The sequence below is a fragment of the Botrytis sinoallii genome (genome assembly GCF_014898435.1).
Source record: "Botrytis sinoallii strain Bc 23 chromosome Unknown BSIN_008, whole genome shotgun sequence".
Classification (NCBI taxonomy): domain Eukaryota; kingdom Fungi; phylum Ascomycota; class Leotiomycetes; order Helotiales; family Sclerotiniaceae; genus Botrytis; species Botrytis sinoallii.
Window position 1 is genome coordinate 965,297 of NW_024066035.1, and position 15,140 is coordinate 980,436.

General features: G+C 42.5%; 7 protein-coding genes across 7 annotated transcripts; 2 read left to right on the top strand and 5 right to left on the bottom strand.

Annotated features, from left to right (window-relative positions):
- Positions 1-620: 620 nt before the first annotated feature.
- Positions 621-2,195, bottom strand: EAF02_005313 (uncharacterized protein; the record flags this gene model as incomplete). Its single annotated transcript, XM_038901361.1, has 4 exons — positions 621-1,427; positions 1,487-1,541; positions 1,598-1,929; positions 2,130-2,195. 4 exons carry the CDS (start codon positions 2,193-2,195, stop codon positions 621-623), a joined length of 1,260 nt encoding a protein of 419 aa, XP_038758701.1.
- Positions 2,196-3,235: 1,040 nt separating this feature from the next.
- On the bottom strand, positions 3,236-3,787 carry EAF02_005314 (uncharacterized protein; the record flags this gene model as incomplete). Its single annotated transcript, XM_038901362.1, has 1 exon — positions 3,236-3,787. One exon carries the CDS (start codon positions 3,785-3,787, stop codon positions 3,236-3,238), a length of 552 nt encoding a protein of 183 aa, XP_038758702.1.
- A 2,139-nt stretch (positions 3,788-5,926) lies between these two features.
- On the bottom strand, positions 5,927-7,357 carry EAF02_005315 (uncharacterized protein; the record flags this gene model as incomplete). Its single annotated transcript, XM_038901363.1, has 5 exons — positions 5,927-6,126; positions 6,214-6,493; positions 6,539-6,794; positions 6,856-7,080; positions 7,134-7,357. The coding sequence occupies 5 exons, from the start codon at positions 7,355-7,357 to the stop codon at positions 5,927-5,929; spliced, it is 1,185 nt and encodes a 394-aa protein (XP_038758703.1).
- Positions 7,358-8,196: 839 nt separating this feature from the next.
- EAF02_005316 (uncharacterized protein) lies at positions 8,197-9,426 on the bottom strand (the record flags this gene model as incomplete). Its single annotated transcript, XM_038901364.1, has 3 exons — positions 8,197-8,285; positions 8,468-8,865; positions 8,888-9,426. 3 exons carry the CDS (start codon positions 9,424-9,426, stop codon positions 8,197-8,199), a joined length of 1,026 nt encoding a protein of 341 aa, XP_038758704.1.
- Positions 9,427-10,101: 675 nt separating this feature from the next.
- EAF02_005317 (uncharacterized protein) lies at positions 10,102-10,686 on the bottom strand (the record flags this gene model as incomplete). The annotated part of the gene is made up of 1 exon (XM_038901365.1): positions 10,102-10,686. One exon carries the CDS (start codon positions 10,684-10,686, stop codon positions 10,102-10,104), a length of 585 nt encoding a protein of 194 aa, XP_038758705.1.
- An 841-nt stretch (positions 10,687-11,527) lies between these two features.
- Positions 11,528-12,098, top strand: EAF02_005318 (uncharacterized protein; the record flags this gene model as incomplete). Its single annotated transcript, XM_038901366.1, has 2 exons — positions 11,528-11,613; positions 11,687-12,098. 2 exons carry the CDS (start codon positions 11,528-11,530, stop codon positions 12,096-12,098), a joined length of 498 nt encoding a protein of 165 aa, XP_038758706.1.
- An 826-nt stretch (positions 12,099-12,924) lies between these two features.
- Positions 12,925-15,135, top strand: EAF02_005319 (uncharacterized protein). The gene is made up of 3 exons (XM_038901367.1): positions 12,925-13,382; positions 13,473-14,284; positions 14,336-15,135. Exons 1-3 carry the CDS (start codon positions 13,208-13,210, stop codon positions 14,999-15,001), a joined length of 1,653 nt encoding a protein of 550 aa, XP_038758707.1. The 5' UTR covers positions 12,925-13,207; the 3' UTR covers positions 15,002-15,135.
- Positions 15,136-15,140: the final 5 nt, after the last annotated feature.

Here is a 15,140-nt window from a genome sequence, read left to right on the forward strand (position 1 = left end):
AACCAGGTACCTACGAGTAGGTAGTCATGATAGATCTCGCGGGAGGGATCATATCGTATCATTTCACAGCATTCCATCAACTCATTGCGGGGTATGACATCATCATTCATCACCATCTTTCCTTCGAAATAAATCCCGGTCCACGTGATCCATATTTTGGCAGTTTTGACCAAATCATAAAGAGGGGTCTCAGACTAGGTAGGTATGTAGATAGCCAGTTCCAAGCGCCCGTCGCAAACAAGGCTGAATAGGTACTCAAAATAGAGAATCTCCGGGAATTCCAGGATTTCTAGCATCATTCGAATTGGCTGGTTGTGGCTAGTATGTTGTGGAACTTAATACGTATTCTATACTTGTGATTGTGGATTCTAGAAAGCTTGGTAGCGGGGTTGTGAAAGCTTGGTTGGGAGTGACATTCTCTCAACTGAGGATCACAAGATCTATCGTTACTAGAAAATGTCATTTGAGATGAGACGAATCATCTACTTTGTTATTCTGTTCTTATTACATCATTTTTGGGTAAGGTTACTATTGTAGCAATTTCTGAAAAGTAGATCTAGTTTATTCATTACCTAGTAATCGTTATTATTTACATCATATAATCCTACCCAACCCAATATTCAAACACTAACTTCCGTAACCATAACCCCTGATTCCCATCTTGTCACCGACGGATTCTTCATATCATCCGTTCTTCTCATCCTTTCCGTATCCTCACTCTCCATTCCCCTATACCTCTCCTTGTCCCACTTCCATATCCCACCCCCACTTTCCAAACTCAATCCCTCTAGACCATTCGCTAATCGTTCCGCAACTTCATCCCTCCCCACCTTGACAAAAAATCTCCTTTCCCAAACTATCCCCTTAGCCTTTTCCTTCCTTCTCAATTCTCTCTGTTCATTCTCTATCTTCCCTTTCTCTTTCCCAATTTGAAAAATATCGTTTTCATTAATAGCTCGTGTAACATGACGCCAGGCTCTTCTCGATTCGTACTCCTTTTGCTGACCGATTGGCTTAACTTTTAGCGATTTCCTCTTCAACGAATTCGCATTGAATTGCGATATGCATTTTCCACTTCTCATGTCTTTGATGTTGGACTCCCCACTCCATTGTCCTTCGGCTTTATAAATTGGAGTATTCTCAGGTCCATCTTTATATATGATTGCGGAAAATGTGTTAGGTGTTCCACTGATCCAGCCTTTCGAGGAATATGAAATTCGAGTTGTGAAACCGGACGAGGAACGGATGTAGGAAGTGCCGCTCAATTCAGGATTAAGAGAACCAGACATGATGCCGACTATATATACAGGCGGCATAGTAATCAAGTGTGTTTCGTTATGTTGAGAGAGGGTTAAAAGGGAGTAGCCGTTTCGTTCGATGTGTACCGTTGAGCTAAAGTAGGATTGTGGAGCGATGGTACCTTGGAGCTAGAGGGAGAGTATTAGTATGAGACACAATGAAATTAACAAGAGACAGGAATATTTACTTGTACACCATGTTTTTCGTTCGAGATATTATATGCTGTAGCTGGTGGATGATGACTGTCAATTGTTAGTAATAGTTTCCAATTTCTCTTTCCAGATTAAAAGAAACTTACCTAACTTGCTCAGCAACCAAGTCTGTTTTCCCGGTACCCTCCCCATCATCCTCCCAAGAACCCATAAAACACTCTCCCAAAAATGGATTGAGGGGTTTCATCCCCTTCTTCTTTCCATTCTCATCTCGATTACTATGCTGCCACTTCAATGTACTGATAAACCATTTTAATACTAATAATGCTCTTTCTTCAGCAGACTCTGATTTTGTGGGTGCGATGAACAGAGATGGGTGTTCTGCCCAGTAGGTAGGAAATTCGACGATTGATTGTGGAGAGAGAAGAAATGGAGGTGCTGTGAGCGTTGACAGGTCACCTTTGAATGTTGCTATCGACTAAGGAGTAATCGTTAGTATGAATTTATATGATTATCTCGAGGGTAAATCTGTGTAGTGATGCTATTCCCGTTGAACGCTAGGAAGCTCATGATGGCATGTCGTCCATCAGCGTACAGCTGAAATATGTGCCGTGCATGTCCTGTTCACTGCCCAGACATCGAAGATATGAATAATATGAGAAAGAGGATTTAAAATACCTTGATGAATCCAAACCACGCACTTTTATGCTGTGGCGCAATCTTCTCTTCCGTGCACTTCTCCATATCTTCGAAGCCGACTATGCTTTGAAATGTGGATTTAGAATGTCTTCCTGACCAAATTCTCTCAACAAATTCTGCAATGAAACTTCAATTGAATTCGTATACAAAACCACAATCTACGAACAATATAGATTGAGAAAAGCGACCATTATTAATGTACGTCGTCCGGAGATAAAAGATACAAGTGCTCGGACATCAATAGTTCCATGTTCTATAATGAAAACAGCATAGCCTACCTCCTTCTCACCTATGATCTGGGGTTATTGACTCAGAAAGTAGATGGCATAGCAGCATGGGATGGTTTTGCATCAAATTCGTCTGGAATGTATGCTTTCGAGACGGAAACTGCTTCATCCGAGACTGAAAGTCTGAAACTCCAACGTTTTTGCAGGCTGACATATCCGGCATTACCTGGTATTCTCGAGGTATTATTGCCTCGGTTGGAATTCGGATTAGACGGTGACGATTGGAATTTCTCCGTATCTTTATTAATACAAAGTAGACTGCGATAATTATTGGTAGAGTGACATTCATGGCTGTATTAATAAAACTTTCTTTTGTTGATGTTGGTAGTGGGGTAGTAGAAAGGAAACGAAAAGTTGGGTTAAGATAAAGATAAAGATTAATAATAAGATGTCCCGTGGAGGAGGCGGAGCATTTCCCTTTTGTTTGCGGGCATGACTTACGAATATTCATGAAGATGAAGAATACTCATACTATTGTAATACTCCGCCTCACCGAGTATCATACAACATCTGCAAAATCACAAATCACATTCGTGAAGACATGTATGTAGAAATGCATAAAAATTCATAGAATTGAAATAATGCTGCGACAAACAGCGTATGGGTATCAAATAAAATCCGGAAAGCCAAAGATCCTTCCTCCCCTCCTGAAACGCCATTTTAACCGTCTCCATTCTGTAGATATTCGATACCCATTCTGAGCAATCATACAATACCGCCGTTAAACCAACCACTCTATTGGGGTATCAATTCCTCTAGTCCTGTCATCCATTTCATGATTCGATCTCAATGATCTCTTCAAAGACTCATGTCTTCGCTTCTTCTCCTCTCACAACTTCTCGTTCTGCGCTCCTTCAATTCTCTTTCCGTATCCATCAATCGTGTTTGAACCCATTTCCTATATCTGATATCGCCCTTCACACTCTCACAGTTGAGTAGATCAGTCAAGGCAGTCTTGATTTGTTGGTTCACATCCTTCAATTTCTGCTCATCCTCCTCAATCACTTCAACGACTGTTTCATCTACAATCGCTGGTAGTGAATTGATCCTTTCCTCGCGGTGAAAACGTTGCGTGTGGCCAAAAGAGGGTGGGAGACTGCCCCTGCGGGAGCTGATGTTGGGAATAGGTGAACCGAGAGGTGAAGTGGATGCATCACTAGCAGCACTGGAGTCTGAAGAGACAGAAGAGTTGCGATGACGATCGGTTTGTCCGATGGGACTCTCGGGGATGGAAGCAGTGACTTGGTTGATGTGCTTCTGAAGAGCATCATGCTGAGAGTGGAGGAGCAGATATTTCTGCAGAGCAAATGCTCTTTCGGGCGACTTTTGCATTGTAATTAAAGGTGCCATTCTGTATTTGCAGCTGTGTTGCGCTGTGCTTTTGAGGTTTGACGTTTGTTGAGGGTATATGTTCGTGTTATGTAATTGTAGACTTGATAATCGAGGGGCACAATTTTGAGTTCGACTTATCAAAGGGCCAAGATAGGGTTCAAGTGGCTATGTCGTACAGTTTAAACTTTAATGTGAATACAGAATAGAAGATTGATTTATTTCGAGGAAACCTCGAGTGAATGGTAGCAACATATATCTAAAACAATATGATGTGACGTAGCCATATTTTGATACAAGTTGCAACTTCCAACGAGAATCCCAACATACCGGAGCAAAGCTCCGAGAGGTCTTTCTTCATCTATTTCTTTGATGTTTGTATAGTCCATCAGACATCCACTCTCTAGTAATTTAATTGTAACAAATTGAACGAGTGGTCAGCAAATGATTTGCATGGCATTTGAGAGGTTTTTTGTTTACCGTTATTTTACTTTACACAATCCTTAAACTTCTCAACCAATAACAGTAAGGAAAGATGACAACTCGGGCCACACGCACCGCCACATACGGACCGTTACCTGTGGCGTCATTTCCTGTGAGGTCAAAAAGATAACAAGTTTTCCCTTTATTTCGCCTTGGTAGTGGATCTTAATGTCTATGCATGACGATCACTAGCCCGGTTTTTTAATTTTCTTTATCGAATAGAGTTCTTTCGCCCTGGCATATGATCAACCTTTCTTCCCAAAACATGGGCCTGGTAATTTTAGAATATGTCTGATTAATTATATAATGTGTACTTTAGGGGAAGGATTTGCGGCGACACGTAGTAGATATGTAAACCATCGATCGATCGCAATATGGTTCATCGAGCCTTCCAGCCCTTTTCTTCGGAGCGTGTCGCTTTTGATATCATACAGGAGTAAACCTCCTCAAACTAGGAGCGAACCTCCACTGTGCTCCTTGAAAAATCCTTTTAAGAAATCCTAGTGATGCACACTTCGGAGAAGAGGTCAGGACTCACGAGTCACAAGAGCTGCGTATCGTTATGATGTGAGCCTAGATGAACCGTCTGTAGATAACGACAAAAAGTCGGAGGTCTCACGAGTTCGAGACCTCAAATGTGAATGTTTGAGCACTTGCCCATGGTTCTTCTGCAGGTAGAAGCATCGAAGCGTGTATGGAAGGAAGGAGACAGCGACAAGGCACATTAGCTGAAAGTTTAATACTTAATGTACTTCCTAGCGGTAACAATTTCACACCAAGCCTACTCGCGTTGCAAGAAAGTATACAACTCCGCCGCCAAAGAAACCAGGTTAGTCCTCTTGTAGTTCATCACCTTGCGGAATGTCCATCTAGCTTCGGAGTTGTATACTTTCTGGTAGCATGAGTATGTTGTAGGGCAATGTACTAGTTTTGATAACACCAAATCTATGATACTGAGCCACTCCTGTCTTTGACGGATAACCTTAAAATCCAAATTATTCTACACACATCTAGATCTGTCACATGGAAAATCGAATATAGCTTGCGTGTTTTCGTAGGCCAGATGTTATCGCAAGTTTTTGCTAGAACATTTTGCGAGTTCCTTAGGGTATAGAAATACGACTACTTCTGAAGCTCCTTCTAGTACTATATCACTGATAATCCTTCTAACCTCAAGGCAAGAGGTTCTCTTCTAACTCTGACCACTAGATTGTCTTCCAGCCATATAACCTTTAAGGCTCCCTATGCTATTTTCCGGCTACGTAAACCGAAATAAGAGGCGAGAATTGAGTCTCCTTTCAAAGGACTTCTTAATTGAATTATAAATTCGTTTCAAGTTAAATACTAAAATATGAAAAGATCAAACGAAAATTGGTCCCTTTTTACATTAACAGTCAGAACTATATGTATTTAATACGATATTGAAGAGAGATTCGAAGTTTTTCTCAATGGTACTCAACTTGTGCCTCCTATTTTGATTCCGTAGAGTCCGGCTCATTCCCGGCTCAATCCAAGATCAAAATCACGTGTTCTTCTGTTAATCGTACCTTGAAGTCTCGCTGTAGGAACTTCTTTTCAACTCAAGTTCTCCCATTTTTCCAAGTTTGCAATTCCTTTTCCAACGGAACCACGACATTTCGCCAAATTACTTCTCTGAAATCAAGGTTCTCCAGACTTTTATTTATAGGCATAGGTTGAAAAAAAACAGAATACGCAGCTACTGACGGCTTGATAATATCCTGCAGGCATATTTTCCAAATTTCCATTCTCTTTCACCCATCTCTCAGCCACAATGACATCAGTGCTTGAATTTGGAACACCGTTAACCAGATCGCTGGAGAATCGACGAGATTCGATAGGTTCCGCAAACCAGTGTTCTAGGAGCATTATTCCGAGGCATAAGACACTAACGTGTGGGTGAGTGGGAGTAGGAAGCGAATTCCGCGGAGTAGGACTGGTAATACCGCTAGAAAAGAACTTATGAGCAAGCAGCGGACGTTCTATATCCACAGGGCGAATGCTTGGATTGCTTCTGTCAGACAAGAACAGAATTTCGCTTTTATTCCATCGCTCATTGAACCAAGGAGTGGCATGGAGCTGAAGTAGTGATGAGGCTAAGTTCACAGCTAGTGTGATTCTCTCAAGTTTGAAGAGTGTCGTGCTACTCGTGGGAACGACGAATAAAGTAGGCCCAGAGATATTTTTGAGTAGGTCGCCAAGATTAAGAATTCTGGATGGGAAGGACTTGTGCCATCTTGGAACTTCGAACGTGCCTTTGAGTTGTCACACTTCATCTACTACGAATCCGAAACATTCATGGATGATCTGTGGGCTGTTTGACACCTCGCAAATAGTGTTGATGGCTTTCAGATTCTGATAATCAATCTCCTCACTTGAATCCAAGTTAAAGATTGATGCTGGACCTCTTGGTGTACTTGTCATCATAGCAGAAGAACTTCCACTGGCGGGAGGCCCTGATACATTAGGTAAGATGGGTCCAGTATTGGGGTCTAGGGGACTCCAAAGCACCGCGGAGGATTGTGTACTTTGTAAAGATGGTTCACTTTTCATTAGCTATTGTTCTTGGCGCAGGAACACATACTGACCTCTTTGGAACCACCACAACTTGCATTTGTTTCCATGCCGAAGAATCGCCAGCAGCACTTGTTGCATCGTTTGACACAAACAATAGGTCGAATCGAACTGTGTCTTTTGCCTTCTTAATTATTCGCGTCTGCCTGTTTTTCGATTCGAAGAAGTGTATCATGGGCGGCGCAACATTGGCATTGCCAACACTTGAGTAATGCACTGTGAAGACAGCCTGCGAATTCCTTCACTTTAATTAAAGATTCCTTATTATTTTTATTCCATGAAATCAAGGAACGGTGTGGCTGCGTCGACTTGGGTCCAAGTTCTCCGTAGGTTTTCATTACACTGATCGATCTCTTTCAATAGGCGAACTCGTTTCTTTTCGTTTCTACGAAACCTTATCCGCCTCTGCAAACTGCCTCGCCTCCATTCTATATTGCAAGCATCATTAAAAAGAGTTCGAAGTTGCTCTTGGTTTTGACTGCACATACCATTAATCAATGGGTTGATAAATGACATGATCATAGTCAACTTACAGCAGAGTTGAGCTTGAGGCTTTTGTCCTTGATAACATCCACAAGAGCAGTGACGATAGTATTTAGAGTATTCATGCAGGGTACGTAAGCAGAACCAAGAGCAACTTTGAGCTCCTCTTCGAGCTGTTTTGTCACCCCATAAGCTGCTCAATCACCATTGAATTGCTCAGCGCTTCCTTTTGAATTTCGTTAAGCGATGGTAATTTTGCGAACAAGGGAATCAAAATCAATCGAGATTAGTTTGCTGGTCGTTCAAAGCCAGGGCAATCTTATCTACGGTCAGCTATTTAGTAACGAGGCTTAGATCTATTATGCTAGTGAGACTAAAGAGTGGCCTGCGAGTTCCCTGTCTATGTATCTACATGTGACTTCTCCTTTAATCATCTAAAATCGAGAATCTATAGTCTTGAATGTGATACGAGTTCAGATTTGATCAATTGTATCTCTTGACATTTCGAGAGGGGGAAAATCTGCCTGCAATAAATTTCGCTGTCAAAAAGATTCCAATGTTGTGTAAAAGTTCACGAGAAAAGCGGCAATCAGAGTTTTAGGACATCACCGATAGTATAATCCGAGTAAAGTGCCTAAAGTGAAAATCCTGTGTATAATTATGGATTTGAACATATGTGTGCACAGAGACGATATCGCTTTACGATTCTAGTCGTTAAAATGATGTTTGATTGCCACTCTCCCTTTGCAACTAGTCAAATGCCAACTATCTAGCCAATTTCAGCTCTCAAAATAGCTAATATACCCTGAGAATCCGATTAAAAAGATCTCTCATAAGGTAAGCACTACATCTTTTAACAACGCAAATATGTTTTAATCATCCTCTATCTCTTCGGGAAACATTGTACCATTACCACTGCTTATCTGTTTTTTTGATATCTCTTCCGCCGATGCGTATAGTTCTATCAGGAGATGAGAAAGTTAATGTCTGATTTCGATCCAATAAATGGTTGAGGTTTTGTGAAAATAACTTTGTGATGTGGTTCTAGGAAAGATCTTTGATTCGTTGTTGATGATATATTGATCTGAGAACCTGAGATAGCTACCATAGAAAGCGAGTCTGTTTTTGAAGATGAGGAAGTACTGGTGTTTGGGATACCGGAGTTTTTTAAGTTTACTTCAGAAGTGAGATTGTCTGTAGATAAATCTCTTTTAGCTATATGACGTTTTTCTTCGTACGGATATGGAGTACTCTTATTTCGGGCAGCCGCTCCTATAGGTTCGTGGTTGACACTGGACTGATAAGCTAAAGTTGAGTAATTAGGGGACTGGCCAAATTCGTTCCTATACACTTTGCTGTTTCTCTGCTGTAGATCTTGCCAATTGATACGACTGCTCGTTTGCGCAACATATCTAGGTTGCAATGGACTTTCTGACTCGATTGAATTGTGCACAAAGGTTGAAAATGTTGGCGAGGGTTCCCTCTCCTCGAGCTCAAATCCTGTGGATGTAGTCTTTTCCAATAACGTATCCTCATCTTCACTGACATCAATCAAAAACAAACTTCATCCAGAGTTGGTTTGGGTCTGTTTTATTTTGATCACCTTGTGTCGGACAATCTTTTACTTTGCCGAAAGTCTGATCCTGCATCATGATTTGATCGTGCTGTGGTGCGGTTTCCTTAAGTTCAGTGGTTTGTCTGCTGGTGATAGGCGTCTGCTGAAAAGGGAGAACTTCGGACCAAGGATCATTGAGAAACTTACTGTGAGAATTTCTGGCTTTACAAGGACTTGAGCTCCTAGGAGGATTCCATGGAATACTTGAAGATGTTCTCTGTGATGATCGAGTGTCTTGTGGTTCGATCGTGAAATCGTCCTCATTTGTATATTGTACGCATGTTGATGATGGTCCCTCTCTCTCATTTCCCAGCTCACATCTATCAGACGAGAATGGGTGATCATAGACATCTGAGCTGTGCGGCATACCGTTGTATGAGATATTTTCGACTTCGTTCGAAGGAAATAAATCTCTGTTATATACGGCAGTAGACTGCTCCTGTATCATCGCGCTTTCATAGCCCTCCCCAGGACTCGGTATGTTCATATTTTCCACTTGAATCCTCATCATTGGACCATGAGCTCCTGAAAGTTTTCTCGCGTAAGGCTGGAATGGCACTTATTGCCGGGCTTATAAATACACTCCTATCTTTCAGATGTTTCTTCTCCTTCCCCTTCATCATCATAATCTTGCGCTCTGCGGCCCTCTGTGTATGGTGGTATCCATGCCTTCCACATCTCATTGTCCATCAATTGAATCTTCGGAAAACCACACTTCTCAAGCCCCCGACCTGTGCAAGCACACTACTGTTACATTTAGGAGAGCTTAAGTGAAGAACAGGATGCTGTGCAGGACGAATGGGCACTGGTTGTTTCATCCTAGTATCGCAAATTGATCCGACGGCTGTGCGAGAAAATGGTGATGCTTTACCCCCAAACTCATTTGAAATTCCATTTCTGTTGACTATGTTAAAGAGCGTTCACGTCTCGTATTTGGAAGCTTTTCTTGGTTTCTATGTGTACCGTGAATATCCGGGTCTCTGCTCATTGAATCATCCTCGTCGAATTGTTGTCCTCTCCAATGCCATGTATCCTTGCTTCGAAAATAGAAAGGAAATCTGTCACTATTCAAATCTTCCGGTCCTCCATGATATACTCATCGTCAAGCAACATATCATCCGATGACAAATCCGATACTTCCTGCGCGGTGTAGATTGGCGGATTACTTAGTCGGTCGCGAACTCGAACTTATGCCTGGCGGAACAATCCTGCCTCCGATCGAAATCCTAACGTCATTTTTCGGCAGGCTTCCTTCCACGTAACCCGCTTCTTGTTGCTCCCGCATATGATTGTTCCTTGCGGCAAACGGCGAGCTGATTCTTGTTTGAAGCTTTGAGTATCTTGCTCTGTGTCCACCCTTTACCTTTCTTCTTCGCCCAATATCTTCATCGTGTCTTGGTTGGTTGAACTTCAATTTCGGCAAATGATGAATGTTTAGGCCGACCCAATCTTTCTGATCCAATAGATTCCGTCTCCTTTCTTCCATAGATTGTTCGATTGTTTCTCGCGCCTCGCAGTTCTGCGGAGCATCTCTAATCTCTGATAATACAGCATGCTCGCGCTTGATTCTCAATGGTGGAGGTGTAGCGTTGTATAAATCGTCGTCGGCAATGGAACTTCTTTGGACGAATTCAACTGACGAAGAACGATTGTTTTTCTGCTTATATTGAAGCTCTTTACACATTGGATTTGATGTGAGATTGTTGTGTTTTGTAGAGATCCGTAAAATGTTCTCGCTCAACTTCATTTCTCCCTCTTTCCTGTCTTGCACTATACTCAGAATTGTTCACAGAACCAACACAATTCCCAAACGATCGTCTGTGTGGTTGTTCCACTACGATATTGTCGAAGATTTTACATGAGGAGTAATATATCTTTGAACTTCCAATTCTTAAGTGGCCTTCAACCTTTGCGAAGTGTTCCTTTTGTCGTTTGGTCAAGGCACCACCGCCGCCGCCACGAGAAGATTTCCAGAATGCCTTGCAGGCGCCCTCCTGTCCAATTCATTAAACAATAATTATTTGATTTATTCAATAAGATGATAAAATGGCTGTTGAAATTTTGTTTGGATAAATTTTAATGAGTGGTTGATGTTTGTCAGAAGTGAAAGCATTATGGGACAGGTTGGTAGCGGGGTGGATTTCCCACAATCATTTTCAATCGATTTTAATTCGACTCACACACCTTGATAAGTAATACTAGGCACTTGACAAGTAACCTTCTTGCAAATATATTTCTTTGCATCTCCTCTAAATTTACCAACATTGACAAAGTTATCAATCTTTATTCTCGTCAAGTTCCTCGTGCCAATAGCAAACTCACCACCCGTATCGAACTTCTCATAGTTGTCAACATTTCATTCTCTGCGACAAGACGCACCTCTTTATGGTTTGCCAATTCATACAGTCAGTATGATTCTCTTGAAATCTTCACCAGTTCAAAATGCATTGCTATCCCAATTTCACAATCCAAAGTGCTGATGTGTTTTCCTAGATTTTGAGAATGACTCCTGTCTCTGCCCCCGAGGTACCCAATCGCAATGCGACATTTCATCCATTTCTTCCCGGCTACCCTTAGAAATTCGACGGATGATTTGGGGAGCTGCACTTCCTGGACCAAGAAATGTGGCGCTGAAACATTTTTGTTTGAAGAATCCCGAATATCCTATTGTTCGGTAAGTCCTGCTGACTTCCTATGATCTCGAGTTCTTGGACCTCATTTTGGTTATGTCACTTACCAATTCAAAGATCAAAATCCCTGCACTGGCGCGATTTCCTTGACAAGGACGCAGGAGCCATTAGAGGGTATGCGTCCAGAGACTCAAATCCAACAATTTTCTACACTTGCAAGGAATCATTAGAGGTTGCTTCTGAGACCTATACGCTTACCTTTGGCTCATCGGGAGTCGAACCGCGAACATGGTTCAACTACGACATAGATTCGGTTCACCTTGACATGTCATTCATGGCTACGGTATTTCAACGCCTCAATGTCAACATTGACGACATTATCTTCATGGTTAAAGCGGCGCCCAGAGATTTTCTCTTATTGTTCGAAATTGATGGTCTAGACGGTGTTTCGGAAGTGGTTTTCGTGACACCAGAAGTAGATGGCATTTCTCGTTCAGTGCGTCTTGACAACAACTCCATGAAAACATAATCGGGACTCGAACTACATTGAATACCTGCAATCGCCTCTTTTACAAATAAAGTGATTTCACCGTAGCTGCTTTTAGTCACAAACTGTGTTATGGCCAATCATCCAGGAATGGGAAAGGAGGGTGGCTTTCAAATTTCAGAATTGTCGCATCAAAAGTTTTTGATAGATTATTTCTATCTCGAAAAATTAGCTGGTTTCAATAGCTTGGTACGGAAATATTGAACCAAAGGCAATGGAAAGATATCCCGGGACTCATGCATCTAGTGTTTGGGCTCCCGAGGCATACTCAGAATCCCAAATTAAATAAGAACACTTAGTTGTCCATGGGAGAATGGCCAAACTAAACAGAAAATACAAACCGAAGTAGCCCTGAAGTATGTTGTCATATGTTTCTGATTTTACTCTCCATTGACCAGTATCTCTTTATATGTGGCTCGCTATATATAACATCACATTTAAAGTCTGGAATCATGATTCTCGCGAAAATATTGGATTGGCGTAGAGTTTTCTGTCTTCTGTCTTGTCTTGCTTGCGTTGCCAATAAGATGTCAGCTCTATATACCTCCAGGGCTGACATCTTGCTACTTCAGAACGAGACTAGGGAATGATTACATCCGCAGATTTTGTGTTGCACTATTATTTATAGGTTAGCTTTCTCTCATATTAGACAATGGAGGTAGGTGATGATACCGGGTGATGTTGATATGAAACAGAAAGTAAAAACTCCTTGGAGGTCATCAAAACTTCAACTATTATTGCCAATTGAAAAAACTGACAACTCAGAAAGCCACAACTTCTTTTCATCAATAAACGTCATAAAAATACACATCCAATTCTACATTGAGCCTTCCACGCAAGGCTGAACAAGACCCCAATCTCGGCACCCAAACCCCTGCATAAACCCTGCATATGCCACGCACGAGCCCCATGTCTCAAAATCCGACCCGCAAACAAACCATCCAGGAAGCACGCGGCTGAGCTACTTCAAGACCTCTTCATCAATCTCACTGTCAACGACTAGCCATCATTCAACCCCCAACCTACGATATGTGAACTCGATGTTCACATAGCTCACACTGGCATCTTCAATAGATATCCCACTCGAAACAATGGCATCTTCTACCGCCGAAGAACCTCTCCTGCCCAATCAACACGGCGAGGAAGAGGAGGAGAATGATGTGGATGAAGATGTCTCATTACTTCTCGAGAAGAATTTGAGTAAACCCGGGCTATTCGTTTGGCTGCTTGCTTTTTCTGCAGGTATTACTGGGCTATTATTTGGATGTATGACCTCCTCTCCACTTTCCCGACTCCTTTCAATGCACTCTAAAGTTATATCCGGAAATACATCGTAGCTAACAATATATGAACCAGACGACACTGGCGTAATATCCTCTACCCTAATAAGTCTCCATACTTCTCTCGGCCGCCCCCTGACAACTCTCGACAAATCCCTAATAACATCATGCACCTCTCTCTTCGCCCTCATCATTTCTCCTCTTTCCGGCGTTCTCGCTTCCTCTCTCGGTCGCAAACGTGTTGTCCTTCTAGCAGATCTAGCATTCGTTCTCGGTGCACTCATCCAAGCGTTTACAACCACAGTATGGGGCATGATACTCGGACGAAGTATTGTAGGACTTGCGGTCGGAGCAGGTAGTTTTGTTGCTCCGTTGTATATAAGTGAATTAGCACCAACCATGTGGAGAGGTAGATTAGTGGTGTTGAATGTGTTGTTTATTACATTGGGACAAGTTGTGGCTTATATTGTTGGATGGGCGTTTGTAGAATGGGGAAGTCTAGAGACGGGTTGGAGGTGGATGGTTGGTTTGGGTGCGGTGCCTGCAGCGGTACAGATCTTAGTAATGCTGTTTATGCCGGAGACGCCAAGGTGGTTGGTACAAGTCGGGAGGGTAGATGAGGGGAGAAGTGTTTTGAGTAGAGTTTTTGGGAAAGGGGTTCAGATGCAGAAGGTGGTCGACGAGGTTTTGAAGGGAATCGAAAGAGAAGTGAGAGAGGAAGATGAGGCGAAAAGGTTAAGAGAGATGGCGAGGAAAACTAAGGGATCGGAGGACTCGTGGATAAGTGACGCGAAGGATAGCTGGGAAGAATTAATAGGGGTTGGAGGAAATAGGAGAGCCTTGACAATTGCCTGTCTTCTGCAAGGTCTTCAACAGTTGTGTGGTTTCGTAAGTGCATCTAATCTACTTATCAAAAACTCAACTAACCAAATCTCCCAGAATTCCCTCATGTACTTCAGCGCCACAATCTTCACTATCGTTGGGTTCTCGTCTCCAACTCTAACATCTCTTTCCGTCGCACTCACAAATTTTATCCTAACCTGCGCCGCTCTCATGCTCATCGACCGCATCGGTCGTCGTCGTATCCTCCTCATTTCAATCCCCATAATGGCTATAGGACTCCTCCTCTGCTCCATAGGCTTCCACTTCATGGATCTCCCTTCTACCCTCTCCTCTACTACCACTACATCCTCCTCCACCTCTACCTCCCGCATTCCACCTCTCATAATTCTAACAGCAATAATGCTATATACCGCAGCCTTCGCCCTCGGTCTTGGAAACGTCCCATGGATGCAATCTGAACTCTTTCCCCTCTCAGTTCGTTCCCTCGGCTCTTCTCTCTCTACTTGTACAAATTGGTCGGCAAATTTCATTATAGGACTTACGTTTCTTCCAATGATGGAACAATTAACTCCAACGTGGACGTTTGTTGTGTATGCGGTGGTATGCGCGTTTGGATGGTGGGCGATTTGGTGGGTGTACCCGGAGACGAAGGGGTTGGGATTAGAGGAGGTGGGGTTATTGCTGAGGGATGGATGGGGTGTTAGAGGACAGAAGGGGCGAGAGGGAATGAATGATGAAGAAGAGAGGGAGGAAAGAGGGTAGATGAGTCTAGATGAGTCTAGATTAGACGAGATTAAATGGGTTTTGGCGTTTGTAGCTTTTGATGGGTTGATGTAGATATTTCTTGCAGGCATAGAGTATATAAGACCCTTGACAATAGAGATACTCAGTATTCGAACAA

Excerpts from the sequence above, each read along its gene's own strand:
- EAF02_005319 (XM_038901367.1), top strand. The coding sequence starts at position 13,208 with ATGGCATCTTCTACCGCCGAAGAACCTCTCCTGCCCAATCAACACGGC. Across the intron at positions 13,383-13,472 it reads TACTGGGCTATTATTTGGAT|ACGACACTGGCGTAATATCC; the intron begins GTATGACCTCCT and ends TATATGAACCAG. Across the intron at positions 14,285-14,335 it reads TTCAACAGTTGTGTGGTTTC|AATTCCCTCATGTACTTCAG; the intron begins GTAAGTGCATCT and ends CAAATCTCCCAG.